This window comes from Siphateles boraxobius, unplaced genomic scaffold (genome assembly GCF_051911475.1).
Source record: "Siphateles boraxobius isolate OS27281-9 unplaced genomic scaffold, OSU_SipBor_1 86, whole genome shotgun sequence".
NCBI lineage: Eukaryota > Metazoa > Chordata > Actinopteri > Cypriniformes > Leuciscidae > Siphateles > Siphateles boraxobius.
Genome location: NW_027509215.1, coordinates 1,276,897 through 1,291,059, shown reverse-complemented (window position 1 = coordinate 1,291,059; position 14,163 = coordinate 1,276,897). Strand labels below are relative to the sequence as shown.

The window sequence follows — 14,163 nt, the reverse complement described above, 5'->3', positions numbered from 1 at the left end:
TTAAATCCAAATGGTGGGTTATTATTATTTTGTTTGACTGGGTGTATAAAAGTATATTCTGTATCTACCAGCAGGGGCTAACTTTCCCATGCTAACTAGCCAAACTTTAACCCTTTGGAACCTACAAGGAATGCTAGAGAGAAAGAATGTGATAGAATGCGGAGTAGGGATTACTATAAGGCTGTTTTTATAACTCTCATTCCCATTGCCTTTGCCACGGTCTAACATACTGAAATACTGAGTTTTGAGGTTTGGTGCGTTTCCATGCAATGATGCCATTCACCACACTTGTTCACAGCACAGCGTTTTTCCACAGACTCTTCTTCACGATCTGACTTTACTCCCCAGGCAATTCATTACAGTTTCTCGGTGGTCAACAATGAATGTTGCATCAAAAATGCAATTGCACCCCTGGTTGCCATTTAACCGGGTGTGTCTGTTTATACTTTTCATTACATTGCATGATTAGGAACAGAAGTCAACTTTGCATGCCATTTCAAGCAGCACTACCCATCCTCATGTAGACGCTTATTTAAATTTGAAGACATTTTTTAAATGAAAACATCCAAGGATAGATGAAGATTGCCATTTTGAAATGTTGGCTGTTTTGGGTCTGTTAGTACAGATTGTTGTGGTACTGCTGCAGAGGTGGAGGATGCAGGTATTTGCTATTCTCAGAGTGTCTCGCCAAGTCGCTCTCTCCTTCTCCCTCACCCTCCATCTTTTGCGTTCTCTCTATCTCCACCTTACCCTCCATCTCTCTCTCTCTTTATATCTTTTCCTTTCTCTTTCTTTCACCCTCCGTCTCTCTCCCTTGCCCCCCCCCCCCCCCCCCTCTCTCTCTCTCTCTCTCTCATCGGGAGACGCCTGTGGAATATAGTCATCAACATGAATTTTTTTCCACTCTCTGGAAGAGGCAAACCCTAACAAACACGTAGTCAGCTGTGCAGTGGCTCTGTCTTTCCCACAATAAAAAACAGCATGAAAACATCACCTCAGCTTTGGCATTCCCCTCTTCAAGGTCTTAAAGGAACATTTAACAATCACTCACAACATTACTTGTATTCAAATTCAGAAAGTGATTCATTTATAACAGGTAGATATATATTATCCAACATGTCGCCGAGCAGATGTATTGGTATTTGAAAGAAAATGTTGCCAGAGCTATTGCCATAAACATGACTCAGCCATGCCTCATGAACCACAGTAGGAGGCCGGAGAGCGAGGAAGAACATTCAGGATAAACATCACTTGTGTAATGGAGATGATGTGGTTAGTTGTCCTACACAAGCCTATGGTGTCCTTGTTGACCTATCATTATGTGCCCTATACATGCTGTAAATCAGAACCTGACAAATGACAAAATCAGAACCTTTTCAAAATACAAGTCACTTTTTGGAAGTTCAAATAAGATTACATAATATCTGTATATGCATGTATGAAACAGAGTTTAAAATAACAGGATGAGCTAAATGTTTTTTGTGTGTTTGTGTGTAGATAGGAGGAAATGCTTAATTTAATTGATTCATTTTTACTTTATTGATTCATTTAATAATTTTTTTCGTTTAGTGTTCATGCTGACAAAATCTGCAGCATATTTTGTCTTGTACTCACTCTCAGTGTTATAATTGTCATAATTAGATTGATATACATATTGTAGCTATGTATATCAACATATCATATCATTGGTTAATATTCGCCATTCGCTTGATGAGAGCATTTTTACTGTATTTCCTATTGAAACAGGATTTCAATATAGGAGAAGAGGAGTCCTACGTCAGGTGAACTATTGAAATGAATACAGAAGTCCAGCTTACGACACCAAATAGAAGTCTGTCATTTTCACCGGAAGATCAAGTTATGATGTCTTGATTAAACATTACGAGGTCAAAAAAAAAAGAAAAGAAAAAAGAAGAAACATGGATGATACATGGATGAATCATTAAAAATAAGATATATAAAATGCATTCACAACTAGATATTCATTCCATGCAGACTTTAAAGGGTGTGTGCCCCCCCTTTTTAAGGACCAATAGGCTTTAGTTGCATCATGAACCATGATTTGCTACTTTCTAGACATTTTTTATTTTTTAATTCCAGAAATCGTTATAGTGCAAGATGAATAATACATATTTTGGTTGATTTTTCCTGGAATAAATAAATAAATAATACAATTTTAAATGTGTATTTCTGCCAAACATATTTTATTTCATATTTTATTTTAAATGTGTATTTCGGGACTAAAAGCTACTCTCTAAATTACACAGCTATACTCTAACCCAGGCAGCAACATAGTGTCGGCCTGGATCCGGCGCACTAGTACATCTAGTGCACGTGGATTCCACACGGCCCAGATGTGGGCCGGATCTGGTCCGACACCATGTTGCTGTCTGGGAAATTTGATATTTTCGGGTCTTTAAAATTAAGAAAATTAATTTTAGAGAAACAAAAAAAATAAAAGAAATATATTATGACCTTGCTTACCATGATTGAACATTAAAAAATAAAGACCCTGGAAAAACAAATCACAGGCTGCATCTAAAATCGCATACTCTCTTGAGTAGGTATATATTTTGAATATGTAATTACTTAATGACTTCTAAAAAAGTATGTTCTATATAGTATGAATGTAGTATGAATATAATCCGAACGTACTACATTCGCCATGTTGTCATAATCATGTGACCTACCAGGCAGGGTCAGTTGCATCGCTTCACTTCCATTCATAAATACTCTCCCATGGCCTCATGGGATAGTAAAGTGTCTATGCACACTTCAGAATCTTGCCGGAAGTAGTAGGTCATCCGGGTACTTTTTACCCACTCTTTTATGAATACTGTGAATTCAGACACACTTGTGTCACATACTGTTTTTCGCCTAATATATAGTAGCCTAGGGAGGTATACGATTTCGGATGCAGCCAAAGTCACATTGATTTAAAGCCAAACATGAGATGGGACTCAGTACCCTTGGTCTGGCCTCTTCTTTTGTCAAATAAACATATTTTTTGCTGAAACATTTTTACAATTGTTTCTAATTTTATTGAGAATGCAAATTGTATTATCTAGTAATAGTGCTCTGCTTGTTACATATTTTAGTTTTCAGTTAAGTTTGTAACTTGATTTACACAGGTCTGGAGAGTACAACAATCCGACGAATACAGCGTGCCTTCCCCTTTAAGAAGCCCCTCCTTTTCTCCACAGCAGGGGAGGGTGAGCATAATCCTGGAACAGCGATTGAAAAAAAAAATCCACCAGTAGACTGTTTCAAGTTCCCCCAGTAGAAACTGTGCCTGATTTGTGGCCAATGCTGGAGATGTACGAAAAGGGAGGAAAACACTAAGCGGGTAGCTATGGAGATAGACCGTTTTCCTGGCCGCTTCCTTTGACAGGTGTTGAGTAGGTTAAAAGTCTTCAAACAGAGTCCACCATGTACGCCAAAGGGAAAGGAGCTGTCGTTCCATCCGATAGTCAAGCCAGAGAGAAGTAAGTGAATTTGTGCGTTGTCACATAACGTTATAGAGTAAAAACCTGCACGTTCTCTGATGTCTGCGCTGTATTGCACGAGGACGGCTAACGTTACCAGCGACACTTTACAAAGTAGTTTATTTGCAGGATATTCAGTGTTCGTTTAGCTGTTTTGATATGTTTTTGTTTATGCGTGCTGCTCGCACTCGCTTTAACGTTACTTTGTAATGCATTCAGGTAGTAGATTTTATTGGAAGATGTGTACCATGCAGATGCAGAGTTTGTGGAGGTTTCGATTAAATGAATGCATGATGTAGATGCTCTGATGCTTCTTGTGCACGAGACATACAGAAATCCCACAGACCAAGACAGTGAACGAGCAGCTGTACAAACTAGTGTAATGAAATAGTTTGATTTGATGAGCATGTTTGTGACATAGTTTTTAATTAGTTCAAAACACACAGAGGTACTCATTACTGTGTTATTCATTGATGATCATACCTCCACTTTAAGTTGTCATACATTGTCTGTTTTCTTAAATTGATTGTGTGCTGGCGACTTTGTTTGTTGTCTTAAATATATAAGCTAGGGCCTTCATTGTGTACAAAGACATCCAAGTAATGATTTTTTGTATATCTTATTATATGTACAATGTAGTTTAAACATGGTTCGCCACAATCATTTAAAACTTGAAAATCTTAGGAGACTTTAAAAGTATGACTTCCACACAAAGTCAGATATTTCTTTATGGATGTTTATTGTTTTTCAAAGTTCTGCAATGTTTAATCCGCTAGATATTGGTCTTTGTGGAGTAAATAGATTATGCATTTAAAACCACTCTCTCTATGAAATGACTTTTAAAAACCCTAATCTGGTAATTATGGCTTAAGAGGTCGTGGAAAAGTCAGTGTAAATTTAAAAACTGCGGGAACCTCATTTAAAGATTACAGTCTTATATCTCGGCTATATCTAATGCAGAACAATCATGTGGCAGTCAATCCTTTACTGGTTTGTAAGGTTGTCCAAAAGTTGCTTTTAGTTCAGCATCATAATTCAGTGATGGCTGATAAGTGTCCATATGGCTAGTATATGTTGTTCTCTAGTTTGTAATTTTTGACTAGCTGCTTGGGTCTGCACCTGTGATCAGCTTCAGTTGTTCTGTTTAAACCTCTTATTCAGGTTGCAATAATGGTGAACGCTCAAAATTATGAGATGCTTTGTTTTAGTTAAGTGGTATCTTGGATGTTAATGCCTTTTGCACGTCTAGAAATGGCTTGAATGAATGATTCACCTTAGCAAACGTAATTCCTGCTAAACTCATATTTATTGTGCAGTTTGTATTCTCAGTGGTCGAGAGTTTCTTTACTTAGTAAAAAAGTTTAAATTACAACTTTTGGCAGAGCATTAAAACACTATAGAATGGATCCATCGAAAGTGCACCTTCTCTGGCCAAAGGAGCAGATGGGTTCTCAGTTTGGCAGTTTTGATGCAAGAATGCTGTGCTTTGGTTTTTCGTCAGAAAACTTTTTAGGAACTTGTCATTTTCACCCCTTTCTCTTGTCTCGCACGTCTGTGCTGAGTGAATAATTGATAGGAGGGTTGAAAACATGATTTTCTAACAGTGCCTTTGTAGGACGGTTATGTGTGATTCATTCATGTTTAAAGACGGTTTTATCAGAGAGCCTCAGGCGAGATGTCAGGTGTGCTCAAGGCATACATTTGGCAGATTTCTTTGATGTGAGGACTCCGTGTGGGCTCTGTTGTGATGAGAGCAGAACGTGGGGACCCGTTCATCTCTGGCAATACATTTAGAGATTTTCTTTTGGAGCTGTCTTAAGCTGATTTGTCCTCACCTTGGTTCATGTCTAATGAAAAATGTCACTTCCCTGATCGAACCCATTTAAATGTACGTTACTTTTACCTTAAAAGTTATTTATTTTTCCTCATGTCATTCAAAACTGTTATGCTGGTAATTTTGTATGTGGAATGCACAATGAGACATTTTAAATCATTTCCAAGACCTGTTTTCCATACAGTTGCATAATGAATAGTCTGTCAAGCTCCAAAATAATTGTACCACGAAACTAGTCCATGGTGGTTTAGATTTCTTTTTTTTTAATTCTAATGTTAGACTTTTCTGTTTTCAGGTTATTCCGTTTTTATATTAGTTTTATTTATTTTTTTAGGGCTGCCAAAGTGAATGCACTAGTATTAGTATCATTTAAAAATGCTGAACTGTGTTAAATGCTGTCCAGTGTTACTGCTACCGAGTAGCATTTTTATGTTGTTTTTTTTGTTGCAGGCGGGTGGTAAATATTTCAGTTTTCATTAGAAAATCATTTTGGGTCAGTAAGAATGTTTGAATGTTTTTTAAAAGTCTCTTGTTCTCAACATTTAGCTAGTTGATACAAACTGTGTCATGTGATGACAAAGTTGAATTTTCAGCATCATTACTCCAGTCTTCAGTCATGATCATGATACCATCCTTCAGAAATTATTCTAATATGTTGATTTTGTGCTCATGGGAAACATTTCTTATTATTATCAATGTTGGAATCAGTTGTGCTGCTTGGTGCTTAATGTTTTTGTGGAAACATGATTAATTTATTTCAGGATAATTTTGATGAATAGAAAATTCAAAAGAATAATAACACAGTCAAACTCAGTTTTCATGATGTCTGATCACAAGAGTCAAAACACATGGCGCTTGATGTTACTGACATCCAACATGCTCCTATTTGATTTGAGACAACTTAAAGGGATAGTTCACCCTAAAATGTACCCCATGATTTACTCACCCTCAAGCCTTCCGAGTATTTCATAGTACAGAGCCATGTGAAGTACTTTTATGAAGGATGGGGGCACTTTTTTTGGCCTTGGACGAAATCATATCGTCCATTCACTACCACTATAAAGCTTGAAAGAGGCAATTTTTTATTTTTATTTAATCGATTCGTCTGAAAGAAGAATACGCCTAGGATGGCTTGAGGGTGAGTAAATCATGGGGTAATTTTCATTTTTGGGTGAACTATTCTTTAATTGCCCTTTTTCCTTGTCTTAAGGAAGGGGGAAAAGGACTATGATATTACTATTTCGCACCTGCATTATATTTTAGGCCAAGCAGTCTGACCTGTGTTTAATGTTCCCACTTCCCAGTGCGCTCGAGACTCCACACAGCGCTACAGGGAGTCATGCGTGAGGCTATTTTACAGAAAGACCTTATGTTCCAGCAGTACCGTAACATCAGCTCTTTTTACCTCACTCGGCTCAAAACAAACCCACCTATACTGAACTACTCCAACATCACTGGAGTTAGCTCTTCTGAACACCTCCGTTTGGCAAGACTTTCTCCCAGAGGGAGAACAAAAGGGGAAGGGGCTGAGAGACTCACGGGTTGTCCCCCTGGGCATTCCCTCTAGCAGACCTCTTTTCGGGCTTTTGAACAGGGAGGCTGAGCTTTAAGACGGCATGTCGCAGGCTCCTGAGGCCCCAGCCAGTGACAAGGTCTCTACCACCCCATCGCCATAATATGCTTCTTTATATGTCCTGTGCTCCTCTGGAGAGAGTGTACCATTTAGATTTTGCTGATCAGGTTTGCATACATTAACACCTGCTCTCAGCCATTTGAATATGTGAGAGCCTGGCATGTGAAGCCATATGTTTGAACGGTGTGTAAGTATAAAATAGAATATATTTCTTTTTTAGCAGTACCTACCAGCTAAGGCAAGTATTACTATTACTACTATTGCTTATACATTTCAAATGAAGATTACTCATAAACTTCAGCACATAGGCCTAACTTTTCTTAAACCAGTTCAAACGTCAAATGATGTGCCTCGTTGAGCAAAGGTGGACTTTTTCATTTCAAAGTGATGTAGGGAGTTTTCAGATCTGTAGATCATTTGCTTTGTTCTGAAACAGGGACTTTTTTGTTACAATGTAGTATTTTCTTCTTTGTTCAGTTCGCTTTCACAAGGGAACATTTCAAAACGTCCCAAAATGTGTTTATGCAAGTCACATGTGAGTAAAACTTTCCTCTTATTGGTCAGAGTTTCCTTAAGATGGACTGACAAGTTCGCTCCATGAATCATTTTAAAAAGGCAAGAAACATGAAAAGTTCTAAACTGGTAAAAATAAAAATGACAAAAATTAGGCTATAATACAAAAAAAAAATCATATATTAGGCCTAATTTATAATGCAGTTCGAGCTTCTTCGGAATCAAGGCTTCTTCGGGACAGCATTCTTGCAATGCACGAAGAAGAGCAATACACAACATTTTAAGATTAGGACACGCTATTTGGTTTTCAACTGCGGTAACTAATGTGCTCACTCACAGAATCAGACGCGCTGCTTTTTATATAACCCATTTCCCATTATGAATTATGATACCACTTGGTTCGTTGGTCCATTGGGTCGGATTTCTTTCTCACCTCAACCGAACCGCTCCAGAGTTTGTTTTCAATTGGGCCGAGACCACCTCATTCAGGCGATTGTTTTGGTCTGGATTGCTATTGGTGTGATGACTAAACTAAGGGAGAAAACGGACCAGGTTCCGAAATAAATACTCCAAATGAGTCAGGTGTGAAAACGTCCTAGTATTTATAAATAATATTTATATTTTCACCTGGTTGATCTCATGTAACAATGAAAAAAATCCCATGCACATCAAGGCATAGGTCAACCAACAATAAAACTGTTATCATTTATTCATCCACAAACTAGGGTTGGGCGATGTCTCCTAAATTGGCAGTTGGCGATGTTTCCAGCAAAACATTGCGATGGACGATGATATCGTCCATCATAGCCTACTATGCTCGCGTGTTGCGCTCGGAGCGTGCGCACAGCATCCTATCAGTAAAATTCAGTTCTCTTTTGCGACTTATCGCGCTTTTAATATTTCTTTTCAATATAAAGCACATCCTGCTCTTTTCTTTCTCATTCATTCATGTTTTATTATTAATAACTTTAAACGGAATCAACTGAAATCTGCGCGGATTATCAACAATACAACACATTTATACATAAATTAAAGGTCTCTGCGGCAAAAGTCAAAGTACCTGCGGCCAGCGGGTGAAATGTTTCGAAATGTCTCTTTGAACAGCAAAGCACCCGTTTCAATAAAAGGATATATTAAAGGATAATTCCGGTATTTAACACTTTGAGTCTATTTTGTAGTTTGTTTTGGATGAACTAGAGTGGTGGACTTAGAAATGTTGACGATGGGTCCTGTCTCGACTTTTTGACTATTTTAGGATCCCCTCTGACCGCTTCAGAGTGGATGTCTATGGGCAGGCTCAAACATGTCCTTAAAACAACCCTTAACGTTCGTTTTCAAAACTGTGCAACTCACCGAGTGGTTAGTGGTGTTCGTTGATAATTAAAAACAAATATATCGGCGCAATGTATGCTTTCAATCCGTGTTATTTGCTATAGTGGAACTATTTTTCAGATACCTCACAACCGCGTATAAACTTCCGCTCGATATTTGAATCTGAAGCGTAAGCACACTCCCGACCACTTGATGGCGACAACAAGGACGCTGGACGGTGTCTAGGCACCGTAAAAAAAGTCACAGTCGAATAATCCATTTTAGATGTAAGGATTTTTTGTTTGTTTATTTCGCTACTCCGGGAGCACAGTTGCTCTGCTCACGCTAGCCTTCTGAGAGACGGAGAACCGAGCGAAAAGACTACAATCAAATGTAAACAGACCCCTTTCCGTTTCCGGTAGCGCAGTAATATCAACGAGCACTGAGTCCTTCAGCAGACATCAATGTGATTTTAAAAAATGGCAAATAAAACACGACAGAAACTGTATTTCGCTACGCTACTTGTTTTGGAACATCAACGAACACCACTAACCACTCGGTGAGTTGCACAGTTTTGTAAATGAACGTTAAGGGTTGTTTTAAGGACATGTTTGAGCATGCCCATAGACATCCACTCTGAAGCGGTCAGAGGCGATCCTAAAATAGTCAAAAAGTCGAGACAGGACCCATTGTCAAAATTTCTAAGTCCACCACTCTAGTTCATTCAAAACAAACTACAAAATAGACTCAAACTGTTAAATACCGGAATTATCCTTTAAAGTTTATATAGCCTACTTTTACATTTTCGCTGCTGTTCTAAAATTATTTTCGCCATCACCTTAAATAAGCAGCAGCTGCTTGAATCCCAGTGCAGAGTGCAGGAGCTGTAACTGTTAGGTTACCACAGAAACGTAGGCGGTTAGTTGATTGCTGTGGTGACTCGTGACTCTCGCGAACAGCACTGAACAAGCACGTCTTAATTTTTTTTATCGTTTGTTGGTAAAGGGTGAGAGACCAGGTGTGGCTCGCGAGCCAGGTCCCCAACCACTTGTGTACAGACGAACACGAACTGTCGTGAGACTGGGCCGGTCTGACAGGGTGGGGGGCGTGGCATCACGATAGTGGCTCACCATCGTGATGTCGGTCAGCCATCACAATGGACGACGATATCGTCCATCGGCACAACCCTACCACAAACCTGCATTACTTTGTTCCCTAAAACAAAAAAGATGTTTTATTAATTTTTTAAAACATTTTATAAAGTGTTTTATTTTATAAATAATTCATAGATCATTTTTGATCTCCATACAATGAAAATGAATAATGTGAAATTCATTCTGCATTCTGCAAAAGAAAAAAAGAAAGATATAAACACAATGATGAAAGAATTGTCATTTTTGGATGAAGCATCCTTTTAACTTAACTACAAAAAAAGGCCCAGACAACAACCCATAACATCCGGGCAACAGCATAGATGCATACTTTTTTTGTTGAAAAAACATCATCTTTGCATCCACATTGCAACATGCCAAAATCCTTCAGAACGTCTTAGAAACCGCATTGCAACCATAGACTGTAAAAAATATGGACAAAGCGTCTGTGAAGTAACCCATAGACTTCTGAAGAACGGTTTTGAGGCCGTTTATGGGGGGTATGGGCGCCATCTTGGAAAATCTTTTCAGAAAGGATACAGAGGTGGTATGATGTGTTGTGTCAGATCATGGCAGAGACGTCAAATTTCAGGAATTCCTATCGGCACAGCCCGTTATCAGCTGTCAATCACGCTGTCAATCAAAGTTAACCACGCCCTTATTTGTCATACATTTTATATCTAAATACGATCTAAACTAACGAGTTAGAAAAAAATTCTCCCCCCTCACAGTTGTCAGGCACTCGGAACCTATTGAAAAATACAATAAAAGTCCATGGGATCAACCTATAAAAACATGAATTTATGCTGTGAAAACGGACATTTTATCATGGGGGTCTATGGACATTTGCTCCCTTTTGGGACCTGCCCCTAGCGGATTTTCGATGTATCGCAATTTTTCGCACTTCCGGGTAGGCTTCATTTTTCAGATTAGAATGTTGCCGCTTGATTGCAACGTGTTAAAAACACTCATAACACCCTAACAACTGCATTGCAACGTCCTGAAAACCATTCACAACAACTTGCATTGTGGGAACGTGTTTTGCTGGTGCATGCATCATTTGCATTTCTTGAAAATGTAAAAATCTGCCTTTTCTTGTTGTATTATAAAGGTTTTCTTGATTTTGATAATTAACTTAAGCATAATCTACAAAAAATGTATTCTAATTTTGAAATACGACTTTTGTATCAATATAAAACATAGATCTGTATTAAGGTTGTTGGTAAGAATGTACTTGTTGGCGGGCGGAAATTGCTGTGATTAACTTATCTAATGAACTTGATCTAATTTATTTTGGCTGCATCCCAGCATTGCTTGCAGTGTCTGCTCTCTCAGCAAGGCCAGACGCTTCTTCTTGCCCGCTCCTCAGGAATGCGTCCCATCAGCTGTAATTCCCTGTTCCCATCCCTCTGTGATGTCTTAAATTGCTCGGTCCTTCGGAATCCAGAGGTCCTGTTCTTGGCTCTTGCACTCAATGTTCCTGACAACTCTCCTTGAAGGAGCAATTGAATGAATGGTGTTCAATAATGCATCAGGGCCAGGTGCTGGTACCCTGTACCAAAGCTCACAGTACCCTCCTTCAACCAGATCACATGGGCCTCTCTTCCATGAAATTTTTATCAGCCCACTCCTGGGATTCCACAGTTTAATCCAGATCATCTCGCGCTCCCTTATACTTCAGCAGATGGCAGCTGCTAAATGTTTTCTTCAAGCCCAGAGGTCGAACCCCTTTGGCTTTCCTAAACTCTTGCTTATGGTTAGAGAGGTAGTGAGCAAAGTGAGTAACACATTTCAAAGTGGAACAGTTGTCTTGACTAAATTGCTCATTGCAGTAAGTCAGTCAGAGACATGTAATGGTGGTTTTTACTTACTCCAGAAAACAAAATAATTCCAGTGTTTTGCCCTAAATTTTGAGACTCTTGCCGTTTATTTCATAGCCAATAAATATCTGGATTTGACGCATATCTATTTTCAGAGGTCTATGTGTTTTCTTGCACTTTAGGTTCATTTGAGTCACATTATGTGTTAATTTTGATTTAATGCACTTCTACAGAGGAAATGCCATGGTAGAATTATATCTGACATGTTTTTGTTTATTCTTACAGAGGTTACGTTGTAGAGATGAACTGGTCGAACGTCCATAAATCGGAACCGAATGCTTTTTGCTCCTAACACACACAAATGGATTATAGTCTTATTTTGACTGATCTCTATTTTGGACTTTCAATAATTTCCCAAAATGTCATTTGTATGAACATTTTACAAAGTCTGTATGTTAACACAGGCCAGAGACGGGACACATCGAAGATGGACACAAAGAAGGGAACACAGATGTGCCAGCAGAGCAAATATTGTGCAGGCACAGCTAGCTCACTGTTTGCGACTCTCGAATTTATTGGAAGAAAAAATAAAAACAATGAGTTGGGGGTGAAGGTTTATACGAATATAATGAAGGTAACTGACTATCTTCAGAAAAGTTTTGATGGGATTTTCTTTTCCTCTTACTTCTGTATAAAGCAGTGTTTATACGCGCTGCTTTGTGTACAGCAGCGGTACCCAAACAAAGAAACTGCTGCTTTTCCATAAGCACCACCTACTGTCAGAGAGTGAATTTGCATTTTCATTCAGTCCGTCTGCTGTTTTTGTTTTGTGCAGGTGTCTTATGCAGAATCATTTTATCCAGTTTGCCTGTTATAGAGCAAATAAACAACAAATACATTTGCTTAAAGAAAAAAAAATTGGCAACCCTTATCAGAACTGGCCAATTTGCTTGTAAAAGAAAAACAAAAAACGAAATCGGACATGAAAAATGATTGGTGCATCACTAGTACATAAAGCAAAGGTCTTTAGAGTAGATGCCATGTTTAATTATATACAAATGTCTATGAGGGACCGATGTGCTGTATGTTTAATTGAACACACTGTTGCGTACTTTGTTTACATTGCAAATATATCCGTAGTTATGTGACGCTATTGTATAGCTAGACTGTACATCTAAAACGGCCTGCCCTTAACAGCCTTGTTTTCATTCAGGTAAAATTAAATATGGCATTTTTCCTGACTAAGATCTTTAGCGGAGCTTCAATGAGTCTCATGGGTGCTGTTCAATTTAAGACAAGGCATTGAAATGTATATTCATTTCAATGAATATACAATGAAATGGATTTCAATGAATATAGCTAAATAAATAATTATGCCACAATTTTTTTCGAATACCCCCCCCCCCCCCATCATATCACGAGGGTCACGATCCATGATCTTATCACGATTCTTTTTCATGTTGGTTTGACTATTTTACTAGTCACTAAACAGTACAGTCAAACTAATTTACCTATTTTTAACCTTACTAGGTAACAAAACAAAAAAGAAAATTTAGCCCAACTGGTAATGCCAAAATATTATTATTTTATCTTTGTTATTAAACATAAGAACAAAGATGCAAATGACAAATATTAGGAAAAATACAATATAAGATACAAATGAAATACACAGACACAGTGCATACATTTTTTAAGCCATACAGTTGGTGTATTTACTGTAGCATTCAAGTAAGAAATTGAGTCAACAAATGCAAAAATAAAACTTCACTCTGTGAATTAAACTGATTAACACTGAAGTAGGGCTGGATGATATGGCCAAATTTTATATCACGATATATTTCTTAATTTCGGTCGATACGATATAATTCCGATATCGATATGAACAATATAAAAGCCTCAGACAAACTGCCAAGAACGCCCACAACAGATGTCTGTACCGACAATCTTTTGAAAAATGAATTGGCCAAGTCTATGAAACTTGCTGGAGTCTTTTGGTACTGCACCATAACAAGCTACATGAACCAATGAAATAACCCATCATAACAATAATATTCTCTTCTCAATACCTGCTACAAGACTATGAAAGCATTTGGGTAGCAATATTCAATTTGAAATGTAATATGCAAAATGACAATGCAATATGTAAAATGGCAATGCATTTCTGTTTTTAAATTTACATTTGTCATTACATTTATGCAACGTTTGGTGCAAAATTAAAATTCAATAATCTAATTTACATTTGCCATTTCATAAACTAATTTTAATATGTAAATTGAATACATATTTTAACGCTTTATAAGTTGCAAAATTAAAATGTATTACAGATATGATTAGATATGTTTAGGCAAGGCAAGGCAAGGCAAGTTTATTTATATAGCACATTTCATACACAATGGTAATTCAAAGTGCTTTACAT

General features: G+C 37.8%; 1 protein-coding gene across 3 annotated transcripts in view; it reads left to right on the top strand.

Moving 5' to 3' along the window:
- The first annotated feature begins 3,255 nt into the window (after positions 1-3,255).
- The window catches only part of LOC143731137 (single-stranded DNA-binding protein 2), a 77,389-nt gene continuing 66,481 nt past the window's right edge, over positions 3,256-14,163 (top strand). Inside the window, exon 1 of one of the 3 annotated variants that reach the window (XM_077221796.1) lies at positions 3,256-3,485. In XM_077221796.1, the coding sequence (XP_077077911.1) occupies positions 3,430-3,485 (56 nt within the window). In that variant the 5' untranslated portion in view covers positions 3,256-3,429. The remainder of the gene's footprint in view (positions 3,486-14,163) is intronic. The other 2 variants (XM_077221797.1, XM_077221798.1) reach the window with 2 other exon arrangements.